Here is a 19,716-nt window from a genome sequence, read left to right on the forward strand (position 1 = left end):
CCAGGGACAGAGGCTCCCCAGGGATTCACTGAAGCTTTCTCAGTCACAAGCAGGGGCATAGCCAGACTGTGGTGGGAGGGGGGTCCAGCGCCCGAGGTGAGGGGGCACATTTTAGCCAACCCCCCCCCCCCATTGCCGACCCGCCGCCACTTTTGACAACCTCCCGCCCTCTTGACCCCACCCCCACAAACCATCCCCCGCCGTCGCCTACCTTTGGTTTTGCTGGCGGGGGACCCCAATCCTCGCCAGCCAACGTCCTCTTTGTCCTGCAGACAGTGAAAAAAAGTCTTTGTTCTTCTGTTGCATGCTGACGTCCTGCACGTTGTATGTGCAGGACGTCAGACTCAGAAAACAGAAGAACGAAGACTTTTTTCACTGTCTGCAGGACAAAGAGGACGTTGGCTGGCGAGGATTGGGGTCCCCCGCCAGCAAAACCAAAGGTAGGCGACGGCGGGAGAGGGGTCCAGGAGGAAATCGACCTATGCCACTGGTCACAAGGATAGGAAAGGCTGAGATGGAGGGCTGGGTTTAAGATTTTGGGCTAGATTAAAGAGAACTGGGGAGATGAAGGGGTATCGGAGATCCTAAAGACCAGAGGGGTAGAAGCTGTAATGCCACAATGGTGCCCCTCTGAAGCACCACATGACCACAGCCCTACAGTTAGCAGAAGCAGGCTCCCAGTTTGGCCTGGGTATTGGGGGGCCTTCAAAATCTAGTACCCTAGGCAGTTGCCTATGGCAAAATTTAAGGGAAAAATAATATAGAACTGAAACAGTTCAAGGTAAAGCTGAGACCCGCTGCATCCCGCAATTCTGGGTTCTAGTTCTCTGGCAGGCTCCAGTTAATATAACCTGGGGGAGGTGGAGCAGTATGCGCATGAGTGATTTAAATGGCCCATAAACTGGCCACAGAAATGAACAAGGAAGTAAAGTGAACTAAAGAGGAATGTTTCAGTTTATTCAGAAGCAGCTTTCTGTAAGTATTTCTAGTTAGTCTTTTATTTGTATTTTAATAAAGCCACTGTTTGGCTATACATTTGGTCTGCCCCATTTTTTCTTTTGTGGACACATTTTTGTGGTTTGTTGTCTGGGGGACACGTCTGCTTGTTTTTGTTTGTTGTTTACTATAAAATGTATTAATAACCATGAACTTGCCTCAGCTTTTTGTGTCTGAATTTATAAAGTCACCAGACCCTTACAAGATCATCACAATTATCTGCAATTCTGTACACCATTCCCAGTTTATAGGACTATAAACCAAAATCCAGGCCTTTTCTACACTAAACATACAGGGGTTTTTGAAAAACTAGAGCAGCAGGGTGAAGTGTGATGGCAGGAACTGGGCACTCAGACAAACCCAACAGCTACACTTTCTTTGTGCAAACTCTGTCTTTGGACTGGGTAGTTCTAATTTCCAAATCATTTGCCATAATGCTCAGGGTGAAGCTATGCTCCCAAACTGCAAAATAAGCTCTCTTTAGTTATCATGGGATGGATTTAGAACTATTTTGGAGGACCCACGTTAAATGCACTATGGGAAAGTTAATGGTGGACTCAATTGTACGATTAATCCCTTTAAATCCTTCAGATCTACTATTCAGCCACTGTCTGTCACAGTTACACTTTCTTTCTACCTTTGCAAAAGTCATTCAACATATCTCAAAGTTAAACTTCCTGTGGTTGAAACATGTTAGAACAATGGAAAGTGTGGAAAGGCTTCTGGATATAATAAGCGGTTCTTGTATTTCTGAAGGGGAAGGCTTAGTTAATAAAGAGGTTTGTCTCCCCATTTACCACTGCATTGCTGAACCAAAGGTGCTTCTGTTGCCTGTTTCAAGTGACAACCCTGCTAGACTCAGGAGCCCAGATGGGTCTGTGTTTACCAGGCCACGTCTATCCATAATTTTATTTAGGCAGCAGATTTGTTTTCTGAGTCAGTCTTTCTGCCAGTTTGAGAGGATTCTTTTCTCATTTTTTCTTTCCATACTTTTCTTCAACTTTCTTCTCCTCATTTATAAGAAGCAAAAGCAAACCATAAAGCTGTGTCTGTATGCAGCATAATAGAATAAGGAGGCCTGGTCGTATAAATATTTCTTCTATTACCTAAATAGAATAATAGTTAAAAAAAAAAAAGACTAGAAGGATGTATGTTATCTGAAAGTATTATTCAGTGAGGCAGTCTGCAAGGAGGGGAATTCGCTAGTAAAAACACCCAGTTCATTTAATCGCTTCCGTGTGGGGAAGGAATGGCTGAAAGTTGATCTGAAGCTTTTTCCCAGTGTCTCTTCCTCATCTTGAGAGAGGCAGCAGCAGCATAGGCTTGGGAACTGGTTTGGGCTAGGAGGCTGTTTGTGCTCTTTCCCTTCAGTTCTTACTAGATCTATGTGCTCTCCTTGGGCAGCTGCGAGGGCTGGGGCTGTTGCTGCCCTGGTGCTGCTGGCTGTGTGCTTGTGGCTGTTTTGATAGAGTTCAAGGTTTTGCTAAACCAAGAGTTTTTGGCTGCTTGGATTTCATTCAACAGAGCCCCTCTCTGGTGTTCCAGTTCCTGTGCAAGAAAGTAAGAGAGAATTAATATTCTGCAGCTTAGAAAATAGTCTGATAAAATCCCACACATGAAACTATCGTCCCTCAGCCAAACTGCAACCTCTTCTAAGTCTCTTTACCCTCTACTAACGGAGAAGAATGGATCAAAGATACAAAGGCATCTTATTCCTTCAGATACTATCCCACTTTGCCTCCCAAATTCAGCAACACATTACAGCTCTTCCTGAAGCCCAGTTAAAAATAAGAAACTCTCTAGGTAGCAGATGAATATTGGTATTGAGTGTCATCTAAATTTCTAAAACCTGAAAGCTTAGGCTAGCTGAAGGGTATCTGAACTGCTAGGCAAATCTTCAGCCATGCACCTCCCCCTCCCCCCAAATTGCAGCTCAAGGCTCTCCCCCAGCCCCTCACATCAAGCCATCTTCTCTTCCCTACTCTGTCTCCCCATAGTGTTCAATTCCCCTCTGTGGTGTCTAATATCTCCCTCCCTTCACCTGTGGTGTCCAGCATCTCTCCTTCTACCCCCCCCCCCCCCCATAGTGTCTAGCATTTCTCTCATTTCTAATTCCACACATAGTGTCCAGCATATCTCTTCTTCTCTATTGCCCCTCTCCCCAAGGTGTCCAGCATCTCTCTCCTTCTCTATCACCCCTCCCCAGGGTGCCCAGTATCTGTCTTCTTCCCTATTCCTCTCCCCTTGGTGTCTAGCATCTCCCCATCCTCCCTCCAAGGTGTTCAGTAGCTTCCCTTCCCTGCATTACCCCCCCTTCCGCAGCGGCACTGGAAGATTGGAGGGAGCGGGACACGTTACATCTTGAATGTGTGCAGAGGCTCAAAGGCCCTGTGCCAGGCACAATATGGCAAGCTGACTGCCTTGCCGGTGCTGATATTAGGGTAGTAAAGAAGGGGGAAGGGTAGTTACAGAACACAAACACGCTGATTGCCATGACTTCCCACCCTCACACCCAAATGTTCTGCCCTATGGAGGTACCTAGTCAGCCTAGTGCTTGAACCAGCCCCGCTTAGATCTAGGACTGCTGTTTGAACAACAAGTAATGACCTCAGATTCCTGGGAATGGCTAGAATAATTTCATTTGTTAATGATGAACACACAGTCATGCCTTCTGAGCAACTAAAGTCCAATGGTATACCCAAGGCTATTAAGAACAATGCACAAATTCCAGGGTAGGCAATTGACATATTGTATCTTGTTTAAAGTTGTCTTAAATTTGAGCAAAATGCTACAAGTGCATAAGTACGTAAGTAGTGCCACACTGGGACAGACCAAAGGTGAAAAATGTAAAAGCTAGCAACATAGGGCAGAAATGACTATGTTACACCTCTTTTTACAGAAATACTGGGGTCAGAGTTGAAACGCCACCACACATTACAGATTTTGCCTTTGTAACATGTTCTCTGTGAGTTGGATCTTGCGAGGAATAAGAGATGATCAGCTAGAGTGCAGTTGTGCAGGTCACAGGATGCTGTACCTCCTGAGAACAGTCTATCATAGCCTCAAGCATGGAACTGCTATGCATTCACAGAGTAGATGGAGAGATTGTGGGGGACAGGTCCATTCTGCACCAAAGTAGTACGTTACCTGAATTTTGCACTTAGCCTCTACGAGCTGCAGTTTCGTTTGTGCCAGATCCAATTCCATCTCCCTCAGCTGCTTTGTAAGCAAATCTTTTTCATCATCTGTCACCATTCCTTGGTTCTCTTTGCTGGAGGAACTTCGCCGTAAAGCTCCTTCCTTACTGAAGATCTCGCTACACTGTGTGCAGGACATCACTTTGCCCTGTGACAGAAAACCAGCACAGAGACTTTTAGCAAGAAGAAAACTGCATAATAACTTAAGAAATGCCATACAATGATTCATCGAGTCCAGCATCCTCTCTGTGACAGGACCAGTCTGAATCACCTGGAAGTAGCTAGCAGATCATAATGGGGAGATCCCTTCCCTGTCGCTCACTCTCAGATATAAAATATATATTTCAGTCCCAATCACCCTTAATAAATACATGTAAACAAAATACATTTTTCTCCTTTCATCTGCAAAGTAAGAAAGCATGTGTGCATAGAGTTTAATGTGTATCCATAAACACAAACACAACAGGGGATTATTCTGTGGTATTGTAGACATGTCTCCAAATGGTGAAACACATTTTCTTTGTCCTACAAAGAAAAGGGAATGATATATTCTACATGTGAAATGCCCATTACGCATGGTTATGCTGGATAAGAAAGACTATATATTCATGTGGCATCTTAAGATGTTTGGAGGATTATAAATACTGTATATAAATATGGGATGTTTTAGTCCCTCACTCCTCATTTTTTGATATTGTATGAATATGTACTGTTCTGCAAAAATATAACACTTTATGTTTCAATGATTTTTATTGATAACAAATTCAAGCTACCAACAGAGCTTTGCAACACAGTTACGTATTATTCGTGCGCTATCAAACATTATGTAATTTAATTAATCCCTACCTTCCCTCCCACGACCCACCTCCCCCTCCCCTACCCCACCCACCTCCAATATAACACTTTATACAATAGCAATAAAGTGAAGTCTCTTACCCGTAATAAGTGTTGTCCAAGAACAGCAGGATACTGTTCCTCACATGTCGGTGATGTCATCTGACACAGCCCTGATCGGTGAAATGTAAACAAAGTTCTCAGGGCTTTCTGATGTGACCCTGGATGATGATGTCCCTCACATCAGTTCTATACAGTGCTGCTATTATTATTTGGAGAAGTCAATTCTTAGAGGAGGCAGGTGAGTTTTGTGAGGACTGATAGCCTGATGTCCTTGCAGAACAACTGCTACAGGTAAGCAACTTTGCTTCTCCAAGGGCAAGCAGGTTATCACTCCTCAGAAATCAGAATCCCAAGCGACAGGTTACATTTCACAAAGATGAAAGAAAATGGAATGCCGATGGTAAAAGACAACCATGTTTTGGGTAGCAACAGGTCTTTTCCACATTTCTTTCTTTCTTAGTTTTTTTTTAACAAAGATAATCTAGGAATAATAAAAATGAGGGGATCAAAGGTGCCAATATTTCAAAATGATCGGGGATGCCAAACACAATGCAAATCAATCCTCCTAAGCATGATGAAAGGGAAATGGGACTTGATATACCGCCTTTCTGAGGTTTTTGCAACTACATTCAAAGCGGTTTACATATATTCACGATGAAGGAACCTGCTCAATATTAAGCAGGCTTCTATTGGAGGATGGAGTTTGATTCAAAATATCAGAGAATCCATAGTACTGACTGATTAAATCTACTGTCACAACAGAAATATCTTTCCCAACAGAAATAGGATGTGACTGCCCACGCTGCAGCCTTAAATGGCTCTGACATTAGGAGCCTTGCCATGCCCCTCCAGGCACCTTGGTAATAAGTTAAAAAGATGCAATCTGCTAACCAATTAGATTGTGTGCACTTGGTTATGGCAGGCCAAGGATTATTATGGTTAAAAGAGACAAACACCTGGGTAGTCTTGGTCCACTCCAAAGTGAAAGTCTAGACGCTTTTACAATCCAATCTGTGCAAGACACATTTACCTTCATGGAGAAAAAATTTTAGAATGTCAATTGACTGGTTAAAATGTGTATGGACTAATAATAACGATGTCTATCAAATTTATTCATCTATTGAAAGCGCTGGATGAGTACGTCGCTGTTCTATTGTGGTCTAGTAAGTTATAAGGTTGTACTCATTTTGGTTGTTACTGCTATTAATCCATATGTGCAACACTTATAGGACCCTTGAAGAAGGCCTGCGCGCCAAAACACGGCCCGTGTTGAGTATTACTCCTTTAGCTGGACTGCGGTTTAACCAATTATGGATGAATAAATTTGATGGACATCGTTATTATTAGCCTATTAATTTTATTTACAGTCTTGAAAATTGCATTTTGGTGATTTCCACTTTTATTTTGTTTGTTGACTCTTTGTGGAAGAATTTTGTTTTCCTCCATTTTTTTTAGTATTTTGTATTCCTCCTTTTTTGGCTAAAATGTATACAGAATCACTATGTTATTGTAAAATCTTGTTTAGGGCAGATACATTACTATGGCTTGAAGCTCACTAACTCTGCTTGCTGAAGTGATTGCCACCAAAAATGAGACCTTCTAGGTCAGGTACTTCATCTCTTTGAGAGACTGAGATCATGCTCCACAAAACCCTGGCTTAGGAGTGAGGTTCATTCCTGTCATGGTATATGCAAAACTAACTCATTTGGAGAAATTGCTTCAAGTCAAGTGCCTCTAAGGGAGCTTTCATCAACTGGATTACAACCACGTTGAGGTCCCAAGACACAGAAGAAGGATAAATAGGAGGCTTCAACAGAAGAAAGCCCTGAATAAAATAAACTAAAGGCTGTACAGAGGTTTACCTGCTAGTCAGTGGTGCTATGCACCAACTGCACTAAGTTGAACCGTAACAGAGTTGATTTTTAAATTCTGACAGATGTAGAAGGTATTCAAGCAGATTTTGTATAGGACAGTAAAAGAGGCCTAGAGTCTTTTTGTTATACCAGATGGAAGAACTCGTCCAGTTAAAAGCATAAAACTTCCTAATGGAGTCACTCTTACAGGCGAGAAGGATTTGAGACATATTATCAGGCAGAATGAGTAAACTGAAAGTTACCTTCTCAACATTCAGATTGTGAAGGCAATAGATCTCTTCTTTGCACATAACAGAGATCCCTGTTTTTGCATGATTACAATTAGAAAACTCCCTTAAAAGTCACAATCAAATCTGATTTTGGCCATTACGGAGCTATTATTATCATAATTCCCTGTTCTCTCCCGAGTTTTAGAAAAGTCTTTACCACTAGAGTAATCAGACAATTTGTATACTGGAGGCTCTCACCCCATTCTAGGAAGAAGGCACTTGAGGCTACTTTGTACCCTTATCCTTGGAAAAGGACTGAGGAATCTTCCTGTTCAGAGGAGGCAGAAACAGGTCAACCACAGGTGTTGCCGACTGACCAAGTATTTTGTTTGCTACTCCTTTGTCCAGCACCTTTCGTGTGGTTATTTGATTCAACTTAGTTTGTCTGCTAGGCTGTTGTCCTTTTCTGTCAAGTATGTGGCTCAGAAGGCCATATCCTTACACTCTCCCAACACAGGGGAAGAAGGGAAGAGATTCTATCCAGGTACTTCCTTGTGCAAAAGAAAACTGAGGGGGAGGGGGGAGAGTGCGTCCCATCCTAGACCTGAGGCCCGAACAAATTTTTGACTCCAAGCTTACATTTGAAAAACAACTTCCCAGGTTGTTAAATCAGACATTCTGTCACAATGACATCTTCACTTTATTTGGATGTTTATGGATTTCTCCTCATTGCACACATAAATCATGCATTATTAATTTCTCAACTTGACTACTGTAACACCATCTACTCGGGTTTAACCAAAACTCAGTTGTGTTGCCTTCAAACTCTTCAAGATATAGCACCACTATTAGCAAATCTACATTGGCTCCCCATCCATTTACACGTCTGGTTTAAAATACTATGCCTCACTCATAAAGCACTTCACTTGGGCACACCACTATACCTCTCCTCTTTGACAATTCCATATACCTCTAATCGCTATCTTAGATCCACTGATGCCTACCACATAGTGCTATCTCCCCTGAAAAAGGCTCATTATGAATCCAAAAATCCACTATGGCTCCCAAAGTTTGGAATGACCTACCCCGTTATAAGATCAGAACTCTCCAAAGTTTAAGACCCTATTAAAGAGCCATTTTTTTTAACAGGCCTACAGAACTCCACTATGACCAATATAGATACCTGTATTATTGTGGCAGAGTTCACACTGTTTAGATCCCTAATGCTGTTTGTCTTTCTTGGTGTCAATAATACCAGTTGTTTATAACAATGGCGTTCCTTTTTGAAAATTACTAATGATTTTAAATTTATTTTGTACACCGCTATGACCTTTTATATTACTAATGACTGTGAAAAATTGCAGAGATGAAGAACTCTAAACAAAACCAGGGAATTTCAAACTCACACTTTAACAAGTCAACCTGACAACAGTTTGAAAATATATTATATATTATGCGTTTGTCTCTCACAGTGATTGGAGAATTCAAAGAATTCAAATTTCTTAATCAAAAGGGAACCTCAAAGCTCCTCATAGGGTGAACATCAACAATGTTTATCATAACCCTATATATAATAGGAGTAGAGTAATATCATAGGTCCCTATGTAAAGAGGAAACAGGAGAAAAACAGATCAAAGTAAAAAAACTCACACTTATGTGAGGAAAACTAATTGATCTAAAAAACTCACTGTCTTCTTTACTAACAAAACCCAATCACCACAGGGAGACTAATACACATAACAGAAACTACACCCAAACATACGGGCAGCTCCTCCTCCCATACTAAACCCAACCAGACCTTGATACACTTCTACCCAAACAGACCCACTGTCACATATCAACCCTCTGTAGTAATTTAACTTAGTTACACTTTGCTACCAGCATAAACATATAAAGTTCTTTCACTTATTCTTAGCAGAGGACTCCAGGCATCTAACGATCCCCTCCGTTGGCTGTGCACAGCGTTCCAGCTGGTCAATTGGAGAAAATAAAAGTTCAAGGTTCTTCCGGTGTCGTCAGGGAGGAGCTCCTCCGATTTCAAACAACGCTACCTGTCCTGATTACCATCACCCTTCAACAAGTGCGCCTCGTTTTGCCCACAAAGTGGCTGCCTCAGGAAGGGCACTACAAATAGGTCCCTGTTGGATCATAAAGGCCATAAAGTAGCTGTCATATATGTTGTGTCTTCAAAAATGGCAAAGTCAGAAAGCTGAAAAGTGTCTTTTAAAGATCACTGCAACCTGCAGATTCGATATGAACCACGCCCCTTAAAGTGCTTCCCCCAATCTATGGGGTGCATTTACCATCCAGGGAGTGGCATACCATTCCGCAAATCCACACCCCTAAACTTGTATCCCCCAATCATGGGAGAGCAAGTGCAATCCAGGGAAAAAGCTGACAGTAGAGGCCACATGGCCCAACAACCTCAACATCTGTTGGGCTGTGACCTGCCGAGCTGCTCAGATGCAAGTGGAGAGGGCAACAAGAGTGTCTGCCTGTGCCACAGGGAGAAAAGCCCAAGCTGACAAAGTGTCTAGCAAGGCTTCAATGAACTCCAATTGCTGGACAGTGAGCAGATGGGATTTGGGGTAGTTTAAAATTAACTCTAGTAGTTCTAACATCTGAATAGTCCTCTGCATGGACTTCTGAGCCCTGCCCCATGACATCCTCTTCACTAGTCAGTTGTCGAGATAGGGGTACACTTGGACCTCAATGCTATGGCTACTGCAAGACACTTGGTGAAAACCTGGGAGCTGGCAAGAGGCCAAAAGGCAAGACGCGATACGGGAAGTGATGTGTCCCCAGCCAAAATCAAGGATACTTTCTGGAAGTATCAAGATACGAGTATAAACATCCCTTAAGTCCAGCTAGCATCGCCAATCATTTTCCTGAAGCATGGGAACCAAGGTGCCCAGGGAAACTATCCTGAACTTTTCTTTGACCAGGAATTTGTTCGGGCCCTCAGGTCTAGGATGGGACGCACTCTCCCCCCTCCCCCTCAGTTTTCTTTTGCACAAGGAAGTACCTGGATAGAATCCCTTCCCTTCTTCCCCTGGTTCAACCGCATGGGCCTTGAGAAGGTAGAAAAGTTCCTCTGCAAGTATCTGCTTGTACTGAGAGCTGAAGTGATGTGCACTGTGTGGGCAATTTGGTGATTTCTGAAGCCAATGCAGGACGTAAACAAGATGGACTATTTGAGGAACCCACCAGTCAGAAGTTACAAGGGGCCACCTTTCTTGGTAAAACTGCAGACTCTCCCTGACCGGCAAGTTGTCCAGAATGGTCACTTTTACAGCGACTATGCTCTGCTGCAGCTCATCCCCTGCTTTGACTGGGGAGCCATCTGGGCCTTAGGCACACGCTGTTGACGAGAACAAGAATGCTGGGGCTGAGCCTGCTGAGGATAGCAAGAAGAAGGGATGCACCTATGCCTCTGCGAGTAATAAGTACTCCTCCTCAACTTGCCAAAAAACCTCCTAGAGAAAGAGGGAGGTGCAGACCTTGTCCTTTTGAACAAGGACTCTACCACTAGGGAATGATGAGGCAACTGGGGCCTATCAAACCCAGGGGAAGACTGAATATGGTACATGGTGTCAATCTTCTTGGGGAAAAGAGGGACCAACGAAGGGGACTCCAGGTCCTTCACTTGAATGTCCCATAAGATCTTATGAAGCGAGACTGTGACAGCCTCTCTAGGACGAGAGTTGTAGTCCAGGACCTCAAACATCTTAGCCTGGGTTTGTCCTCCACTCCAAAGGAATTGAGATGGCAGCTGTCATCTCCTTTACAAAAGAGGGGAGGGAAAGGCTTGCAGGTGGAGGTTTCTTCATTTCCTGTGGAATAAGATGGGATGCTATAGGACTCCTCCTCCAAGAAACACCGTGGATCCCCTGAGCGCTTCTCATTAGTGTCAGCTAAGATTTCCTTGTGGGAGGGCAGAGACAGAGCCCTCTTCGACACAGAGGTACCATGACCCCAAGAGGGGCATCAAGGTGTTGGCTTCGTCCTTGACTCTGGCAAAGCTTCTTCCACTGATGCTGAGTGTGCCAACATGAGTGGCAGTCGATGCCGAGACCACAAGTGGCATCAGTGTCGGAAACCTCACTACAAGCTTGTGACCATGCGAGACTGTACCAAGAGGTATGGCTGGCATAAGCACCCTGGACACAGATGCACTCTGTAAGAACCCCGCTACAAGCTCAGGGAGCAAGTCCTAGAGGAGCTCATCGAGGGCCGACATCAGGAAAGGCTGGGGTGCCAGTGTAGAAGCAGGTTGCTGAATCTGCAGGGTTGAAGCAGGTGTCTGGTCCTGGCTATGTGGAGACCCACACATTGGCACCTTCTGTTTGGAGGGGGAGTGGTACTCTCGGCACCGATGCTTCTTGGGGATCAGTGAAATCCTCGGTGCCCTGGAGCTCCCAGTACCATGCAATGAGGGGGATTGATGCCAATGCTTCTTCCGATGCCTGGCATCAATACTCCTCGGTGCCAAAGAGGACAATATTGAGTCCTCTCATTGCCTCGGAGTCGGGTCCGACTCCATTTTGGTTCTGGGGGGGCCTGCATAGTGGCCGGCATCAAAGCAGGTGGAGACCCACTCGATGCACGATCACTCCCAGTGTTATGGACCGACACACCCGATGCCAATGCAACACCTGAAGCTAATGTCGACGCCGAACACACCATCACTGAGGCTTCGAACCTGGGTCCAAAAATCTTTTCTCCTTGAGCCTTACTGGCCAACTGTGTTCTCTTCTTCATTTGAAGACAGAGAATACAGTTTGCTGGGATATGATCAAGCCCCAAGCACTGTGGACACCAAGAATGTGTGTCCTTGCCAGATATGGTCCTGTTGTTCTGTTGTTCCGAGAGCAGTGCTTAAAGCCACTGGGAACCTTTAATGACATGAAAGAAAAACAGCCATGGCCAAATCAAATGATCCAATGGTGCTAAAGAAAGGGAAGAGCACCAAAAAAGAGAAAAGAGAAAACCCTGACTGGAGCGCAAGCCTAAACATGACCTAGTGAGCACGGTAAAACAAAGAAAACTTAGAAAAAAGGCAAAAATAATATACGGAGAAGGAATAAACTAAACCTATTTTTAAGCTTGTTACAAGCTCTGGACCGGCAATGCAGACCCGCGTTACCCATCTGTGAGAATTATAGGCCTGCTTGTCCTCAGAGAAAGGTATTTTACAAAAGGCTCTGAGCGCATCCCAACTCGGATATCTGAATTCCCATCTCAACGATCTATGTAAAATGGATCTTTTTGTATTAGATTATCAAAAAAGTTTTAACAACTGTGCAATTCTCTTTTTCAGATGGAGTATGCTCCCAAAAATAAGATGTATTTACATATTTCTACTGAAAGGCTACTTTAATGAAAGTGTTGCTTAGTATCCTATCTATTGTGAGAAGGGAGCAAGCACAGTAGGCGGTTCTTCTGACTATTTCCTGGCACTCAGTCACACCATCTTCCACTTTGAACCCACTGGATAAACACCAGAAAGCTCGTATGAGGAAGCCTCCCTCTATCTCACCTTCACAATCTCCAGCTCCTCCTTATTTGCCGCCTGCTGTTTCTCCAGCCGGGTGCTTAGCTGAGAACAAATCTACACAGGAAAAAGAAAAACAGAATGCATTGCTTTTATCATTGGTAAACAGCCATTTTTGTTGAAGATAGTGCTATACCAAAGTATGGCTCTAAATAGCAGCACTCCTACCCACCAATCTGACTCAACTCCTTGACCTCCCAACCCCCAACTTAAAAAAAAATACCTGGTGTCTAGTGGAACACCCTCTATCAACATTAAAAATACATCTGGTATCTAGTGACATCCCCCAGCCCTCCATCTGCTGCCCCCAAACCCACCCTCCCCCATCGTACCTTGAAAAGGCAGGAACAATGCCCACCTGCTCCTGCTACAGTGCTACTACCTTGGAAAATGGTGGCACATGACCCTGTATCCTGGAATGCATTGAGACGGGTCAGTCTGCCAAATAAGGTAATTTTTCCCTCATTTGATAGTCTGAGCTGAAACTACCAAATAAGGGAAAAATTACCTTATTTGGTAGACTAACCCACTTGGTGCTTCCCAGGATGCACTGCATGGGTTCAGGCACCATCATTTTCCAAGATGATGGTGCAGAGGTAGGAGTGAGCATTGCTTCTACCCCTTCAAGGTATGCTGGGGGGGAGGGCATTAGACAACAGGGATTTTTTAAAAATATTTTTTAAGTTGGGGGAGGGGCAGAGCCAGGGAGTGGAGGGTGATGCTAGACACAAGGGATTTTTTTCAGTGTTAGGTGGGGGGTGGGCTGATGCAGAAAGCTGTGATGGGTGGGGGAACAGGAGGGGTTTGTTTGGATCAAGTCAGGAAGAGGGGGCCACTAGACTTCCAGGCATTTTGCAGACCTGAGCAGCTTTTCTTGTTAAATGTCCCCATTCTTGACAGTGCATGAGTCAATCACTGCTCATGCACTTACAGGAAGGGGGCCATTCTTCAATAGGCTGCAGATTGCTGTCAAGAATTCAACACAGTAGTAATTTGCAAGCTATTAAATATTGCATTCCACGGTTGAGTTTTTGCAGATAGCCCACACTAGAAGCTGTGCAGTCAGTGGCTCTAACTCATGGCTTTTTTTTAAATCGACCCCAGAGTTAGAAACCAAATATACATCTACTCTCTGGTTCCGACAATGGATCTTCCACCTCTAAAGATAAATTCTTGTCAGCAATGCTATAAAATCTGGGCTTCAATAATTATCTTGGTTTGGTCCAGTGGATGATCCACATTACCAACCAGTGGCGTAACCAGACCCAGTATTTTGGATGGGCCCAGAGTTAACTTAGATGGGCCCTTCCATGTCCCCCCCCCCCCCCCGAGATATATTTTAAAAAATTTATAGTTTTTTTTTTCACCTACCCCACATCAATTTCTCTCCTCCTCTGTGGCGTGCTGGCATCTGACCACCCGTCGCTGAACCCTGCCCTTCACTGGTGTATCTTACAAGCATCCCCTGCACCTGCAGTGATTCATTATTGCTGCCTGTAACTGCCACACAGGCTTCCATCGGCCGGGTCCCGCCAGACAGGAAACAGGAAATCACATCAGCGAGGGTGGGATCTGGCCAATGGAAGCCTGCAGGGCTGGTGCAGGCAGCAATAATGAATCACTGCAGGCACCAGGGACACCTGTAAGGTACACCAGGGAGGGATGGGGGTTCAGCGACAGGCAGGCAGATACCGGTATGCCGCAGAGGAGGAGAGATTAATAACAATGCAGAATAAAGGGAAAAATATATATATATAGGAAAGAGATGTCAGTCTTAGAGCTTGAATTATGATATATGTTAAGCTTACTGTTATTTAGGATTATTAGTTTGTTACTAATTATTGTATGTTTGATTTGCCGTGCTTTCCTATCAATTATTGGATTTCCTAGATGTTACTATGAGTGTTTTATATGTTTTAAATATTTTTTCTTTTATGTAAACCGTTCTGTTTTGCTTGCAATAAGTAACGGTATAGTAAATAATAAACGATAACGATGTGGGGTGCCGCCACTGGGTGGGCTGGAGCCAAGAATGGGTGGGCCTGTGCCCACACAGACCTACCCATAGCTACGCCACTGTTACCAACCAATAAAAAAAATTTGCTACCACAGATGGTTCCTGCTAAGGGGACATCCTGTCTCGGATGTTGGCAGCCCTGTGGGTGTGCCAGGCGGTTCATTAGGGCACATATATTTAAGAGAAAGTGTAACACAATACCTGTTTATACTCAGCAATAATGGCTGTGGTTTTCTTAATTTCCAGTTCTGCCTTTTCAAGCTGTTTCCTGAACACTTCCTTCAGCTGAGAAGGAAAGACAAGGAGTGACACTGTGTTAAAGGAAACCTTTCTTTTGACAAGACATAAGTAAGTCAAATGCACTATCTTGCTAAGTTCATTGATTCCCCATGATATTCCATTTTAGAGCACAAGGAAGCTGCAATAGTTCTAAACTATATTCTTCTGTAGGTGTAGGTGTCCAGGGCAGCGTAAAAATATTTTTCCCACTGACTTTTGATTTGGCTTCAGTTTTTTTCAGTAGTAGCTCAAGGACAGTTACATTCAGGTATGATAGTTTTTTTCTGTCCCTGGAAAGCTCACAATCTAAGGGTTAAATTTACTAACGTACGCTACTGCATTATCACATGATAACGCCATTAACTTGTTTTATTTTACCAAAGTGGGACCCAGTTACTAACAACACACATTAGTATGATAACTTCAGTAACTCTAACTGTAAATTTATTTATTTATTAGGATTTATTTACCGCCTTTTTGAAGGAATTCACTCAAGGTGGTGTACAGTAAGAATAGATCAAACATGAGCAATAGGCAATTACAGCAGTAAAAATATTCAAGTAACAGTACAAAGTATAACATAGTATACCATATGGCATAGTAAATTTGTCCCACAGGCAATGGAGGGTAAAGCAACTTGCCAAGATCACAAGAGAATCCCTTGGCTCTCCGCCCGCTACTTTAACCACTCCATTTTCACTTCAAATCACAGAGTCATAGGAGCAGACTCTGTGGGTGCTATGGGTGCTTGAGCACCCCCAATATTGAGAAAATTCCTTGTATGTGTCCAGGGAGGGGTTATTTCCACTGGGCTTAGCACCCCCAATAATTTTAAAATGTTGGCTCCTATGCACAGAGTTACAACACAACAAGTGACACCAAATTCAGAATCACAACATTTATTAATCAGAGAATATTAGACTATGTTTGCATCCTGACCTGTAGAACAAAGAAATTCTGAAGTACTGTTTTACACAGGCCTGCCTCTTTATCTTAACTCCTTGGTTATCCTGTATTATCCACAGCAAGTTTTGCACTCCTCAAAGGCTAACCTCATGATTATTCCTCGCCCACTTCTTCAAAGCTCAGACTGAAATTTTCAGGAAATGCTGCATTTATTTTTATGGCTTCATCCCTCTGGAACACTTCCATCAGAGATAAGCTTATAATGCTCCTTCCAGAAATTTAAGGAAGCTGTTAAGAACTGGTTCTTCTCCCTGGCCTTCTCCTCTACTTAAACTGGATTTTTGAAGAGAAGGAACAGTTCACACAGGCCTCATCCTATCATGTCTCTGATATTTGTTTTTACTGGTTGATATGCTGTTTTATTCATCCCCAGGGCTGCCGAGAGACACAGCTGGTCCTGGGGCAGGACCAATAACCGCCCCTGCCCCACCTGTGCCACCGAGCCGTACGACCCCCTTAATTTGGGCCGCCCCGCCCCCTTACCTTCCTGTGTCTGACTGCTCCTCCCTCGGTCTGTCGTCTCCTGTTCCAGGTGCTCCTGTGTGCCGGGACCCAGATGATTGTATTAATGTGATAACCCGTCATCTGGGTTATTGCGTTAATACAATCATCTGGGTCCCAGCATACAGAAGCAGGATACAGACAGACCCAGAAGCAGGCTAGCAGGAAGAAGCTTGCCAGCCCTGGGCCTCCCATGGAGGCCAGGCCTGGGGAATATTTTCCCCTCCTGCAAACCTTTCTCGGTGGCTCTGTTTATCCCCTCCCACACCCTCCAATATAATTCCTATCTGAAGGATCCATGTATGAAGACTAATCTGTTTGTTTTAAGTGTTTTGCTGCTATAGGTAGCTGCATTGTAAACCGCTATGATGTCTATTACTGTTCAAATGGTGGTATTCCAAGAAACTCAAAGTTTTGGCTCACCTAAACAGGTTAGTGAAGTTAAAATCAAATAAAATGTGACATCATCATTCCACAATTATGACATGGAATTCACATGTCAAGATACTAGAGACTATAGGTACAGCGAAGGGCGACGAAAATGATAGTGGGGATGGGACGACTTTCCTATGAAGAGAGGCTGAGAAGGCTAGGGCTTTTCAGCTTGGAGAAGAGACGGCTGAGGGGAGATATGATAGAAGTGTATAAAATAATGAGTGGAATGAATCGGGTGGATGTGAAGCGACTGTTCACGCTATCCAAAAATACTAGGACTAGAGGGCATGAGTTGAAGCTACAGTGTGGTAAATTTAAAACGAATCGGAGAAAATTTTTCTTCACCCAACGTGTAATTAGACTCTGGAATTCATTGCCGGAGAACGTGGTACGGGCGGTTAGCTTGACGGAGTTTAAAAAGGGGTTAGATAGATTCCTAAAGGACAAGTCCATAGACCGCTATTAAATGGACTTGGAAAAATTCCGCATTTTTAGGTATAACTTGTCTGGAACGTTTTTACATTTGGGGAGCGTGCCAGGTGCCCTTGACCTGGATTGGCCACTGTCGGTGACAGGATGCTGGGCTAGATGGACCTTTGGTCTTTCCCAGTATGGCACTACTTATGTACTTATGTACTTATGAATATTTACTTCTGTAGTTCACTACATGTGACTATGGCATAACAGAGACTATCACTCCAGACAAGAAGGAAGCTGTTACCTGGGCTGTTTCTTCTTCCTGTTTCCGTTTCTGCTCCTCTGTCTCCACCAATCGCTGTTTAGTCAGCAGGAGTTCCTTATTAAGCACATCTGCCTTATCCTCTGCCTGAATAAAAACCAGGATACCAGTGATTATAAGCCTATACACACACTGGTGCAGTTACAGGCCACGGGGACCCATTGCAGCAAGAGACAGATCACATAAGCTAATCAGAAAAATTAAGATAACTAAATACAATTCTGTGGACCACTGAAGGTAAAAAGGAGAACATCAACTGCTATTTTATGCCACAAACCCTACGTTTAAATAAAGAGGATACACGATGATCATATGTCAATAAATGGACGACAGAGGAATACTATCAAAGGAAAAACTGAAAAAAATCAACTAAAGCTATTTGGAAAAATCAAACCCAAGAAGTACATAAGTAATAAAACATTAATACAACTCAGAGCTGAAAGAGAAATACAGGGTTACAGCAAACTATAATTGTGCCCTGTACAACTTGCCTACCATGGCGCCCTCCCACCCCTTCAAAGCACCCATCCCCATCCTGCAAGCTCTGCCCCAGGAGACCCCTAGCATATCCACCCCCCACCTCAGAGAAGACTACCGCTAGAGGCTGCGGCTGCAATTTTGAACCTGCAACTGGCATGGGCAGTAGTTACAAATTGTTTGTTCTAACAGAATTCATTCTTTGTTTCTATAGACTTTAGTCACTCTTTCCCAGAGATGGTCACATTAATGCATCCTTTGTGTGTGTGAATGAGTAGAACACTAGCACTAACACACATAACTGTACCCTTACCCACGAAAGTGCCAGCAGGGTACCGAAGTGTTATTCTACAATAGTGTGCTTGACTAATATAGCGCATAAATGCAAGGGGAGCGTATCCATGGGCAAAGAATGTTCCCTGAACAGCTAAATTTAAGATTAAAATCCTGAAATCCTGACTGGCAAGGGGGTACTCCAGGACCGAGTTGGGAAACACTGGTATACAACACAGCTCAGGGCCGGTCCTAAATAGAGCCGGCTGCACAGGGCCTTGCGGCCCCAACATGATGGCACTTCGGCATTGGCATCATGATGCATCTGTTCTCAGTCTATCTCACTGAATCCCCTTCGGAACACCCCCGCCCTGCCAAGCCATGCCATACCATGTTCCTTTGGTTGGCTTTGTCTTTATCAAGGAGGTTTGAGGGGGTAAGCAAACATGTGGACAATGGGGAGCCGGTTGATATTGTATATCTGGATTTTCAGAAGGCGTTTGACAAAGTGCCGCACGAAAGACTCCTGAAGAAATTGCAGAGTCATGGAATCGGAGGTAGGGTATTATTATGGATTAAGAACTGGTTGAAAGATAGGAAGCAGAGAGTAGGATTGCGTGGCCAGTATTCTCAGTGGAGGAGGGTAGTTAGTGGGGTCCCGCAGGGGTCTGTGCTGGGTCCGTTGCTTTTTAATGTATTTATAAATGACCTAGAGATGGGAATAACTAGTGAGGTAATTAAATTCGCCGATGACACAAAATTATTCAGGGTCGTCAAGTCGCAGGAGGAATGTGAACGATTACAGGAGGACCTTGCGAGACTGGGAGAATGGGCGTGCAAGTGGCAGATGAAGTTCAATGTTGACAAGTGCAAAGTGATGCATGTGGGTAAGAGGAACCCGAATTATAGCTACGTCTTGCAAGGTTCCGCGTTAGGAGTTACGGATCAAGAAAGGGATCTGGGTGTCGTCGTCGATGATACGCTGAAACCTTCTGCTCAGTGTGCTGCTGCGGCTAGGAAAGCGAATAGAATGTTGGGTGTTATTAGGAAGGGTATGGAGTCTAGGTGTGCGGATGTTATAATGCCGTTGTATCGCTCCATGGTGCGACCGCACCTGGAGTATTGTGTTCAGTACTGGTCTCCGTATCTCAAAAAAGATATAGTAGAATTGGAAAAGGTACAGCGAAGGGCGACGAAAATGATAGTGGGGATGGGACGACTTTCCTATGAAGAGAGGCTGAGAAGGCTAGGGCTTTTCAGCTTGGAGAAGAGACGGCTGAGGGGAGATATGATAGAAGTGTA

The 19,716-nt window shown here is 44.0% G+C and overlaps 1 protein-coding gene across 5 annotated transcripts in view; it reads right to left on the bottom strand.

The window, feature by feature from the left end:
* Positions 1-335: 335 nt before the first annotated feature.
* RABGAP1L (RAB GTPase activating protein 1 like) overlaps positions 336-19,716 on the bottom strand; it is an 803,631-nt gene continuing 784,250 nt past the window's right edge. For 3 of the 5 annotated variants that reach the window (XM_030206422.1, XM_030206421.1, XM_030206423.1), the window contains 5 exons: positions 17,647-17,751; positions 14,946-15,029; positions 12,713-12,784; positions 4,144-4,341; positions 336-2,544 (listed from right to left, as the gene is read on the bottom strand). In XM_030206422.1, coding sequence (XP_030062282.1) covers positions 2,380-2,544; positions 4,144-4,341; positions 12,713-12,784; positions 14,946-15,029; positions 17,647-17,751 — 624 coding nt within the window. In that variant the 3' untranslated portion in view covers positions 336-2,379. The remainder of the gene's footprint in view (positions 2,545-4,143; positions 4,342-12,712; positions 12,785-14,945; positions 15,030-17,646; positions 17,752-19,716) is intronic. The other 2 variants (XM_030206425.1, XM_030206426.1) reach the window with 2 other exon arrangements.

This window comes from Microcaecilia unicolor, chromosome 6, assembly GCF_901765095.1.
Source record: "Microcaecilia unicolor chromosome 6, aMicUni1.1, whole genome shotgun sequence".
Lineage (NCBI taxonomy): Eukaryota > Metazoa > Chordata > Amphibia > Gymnophiona > Siphonopidae > Microcaecilia > Microcaecilia unicolor.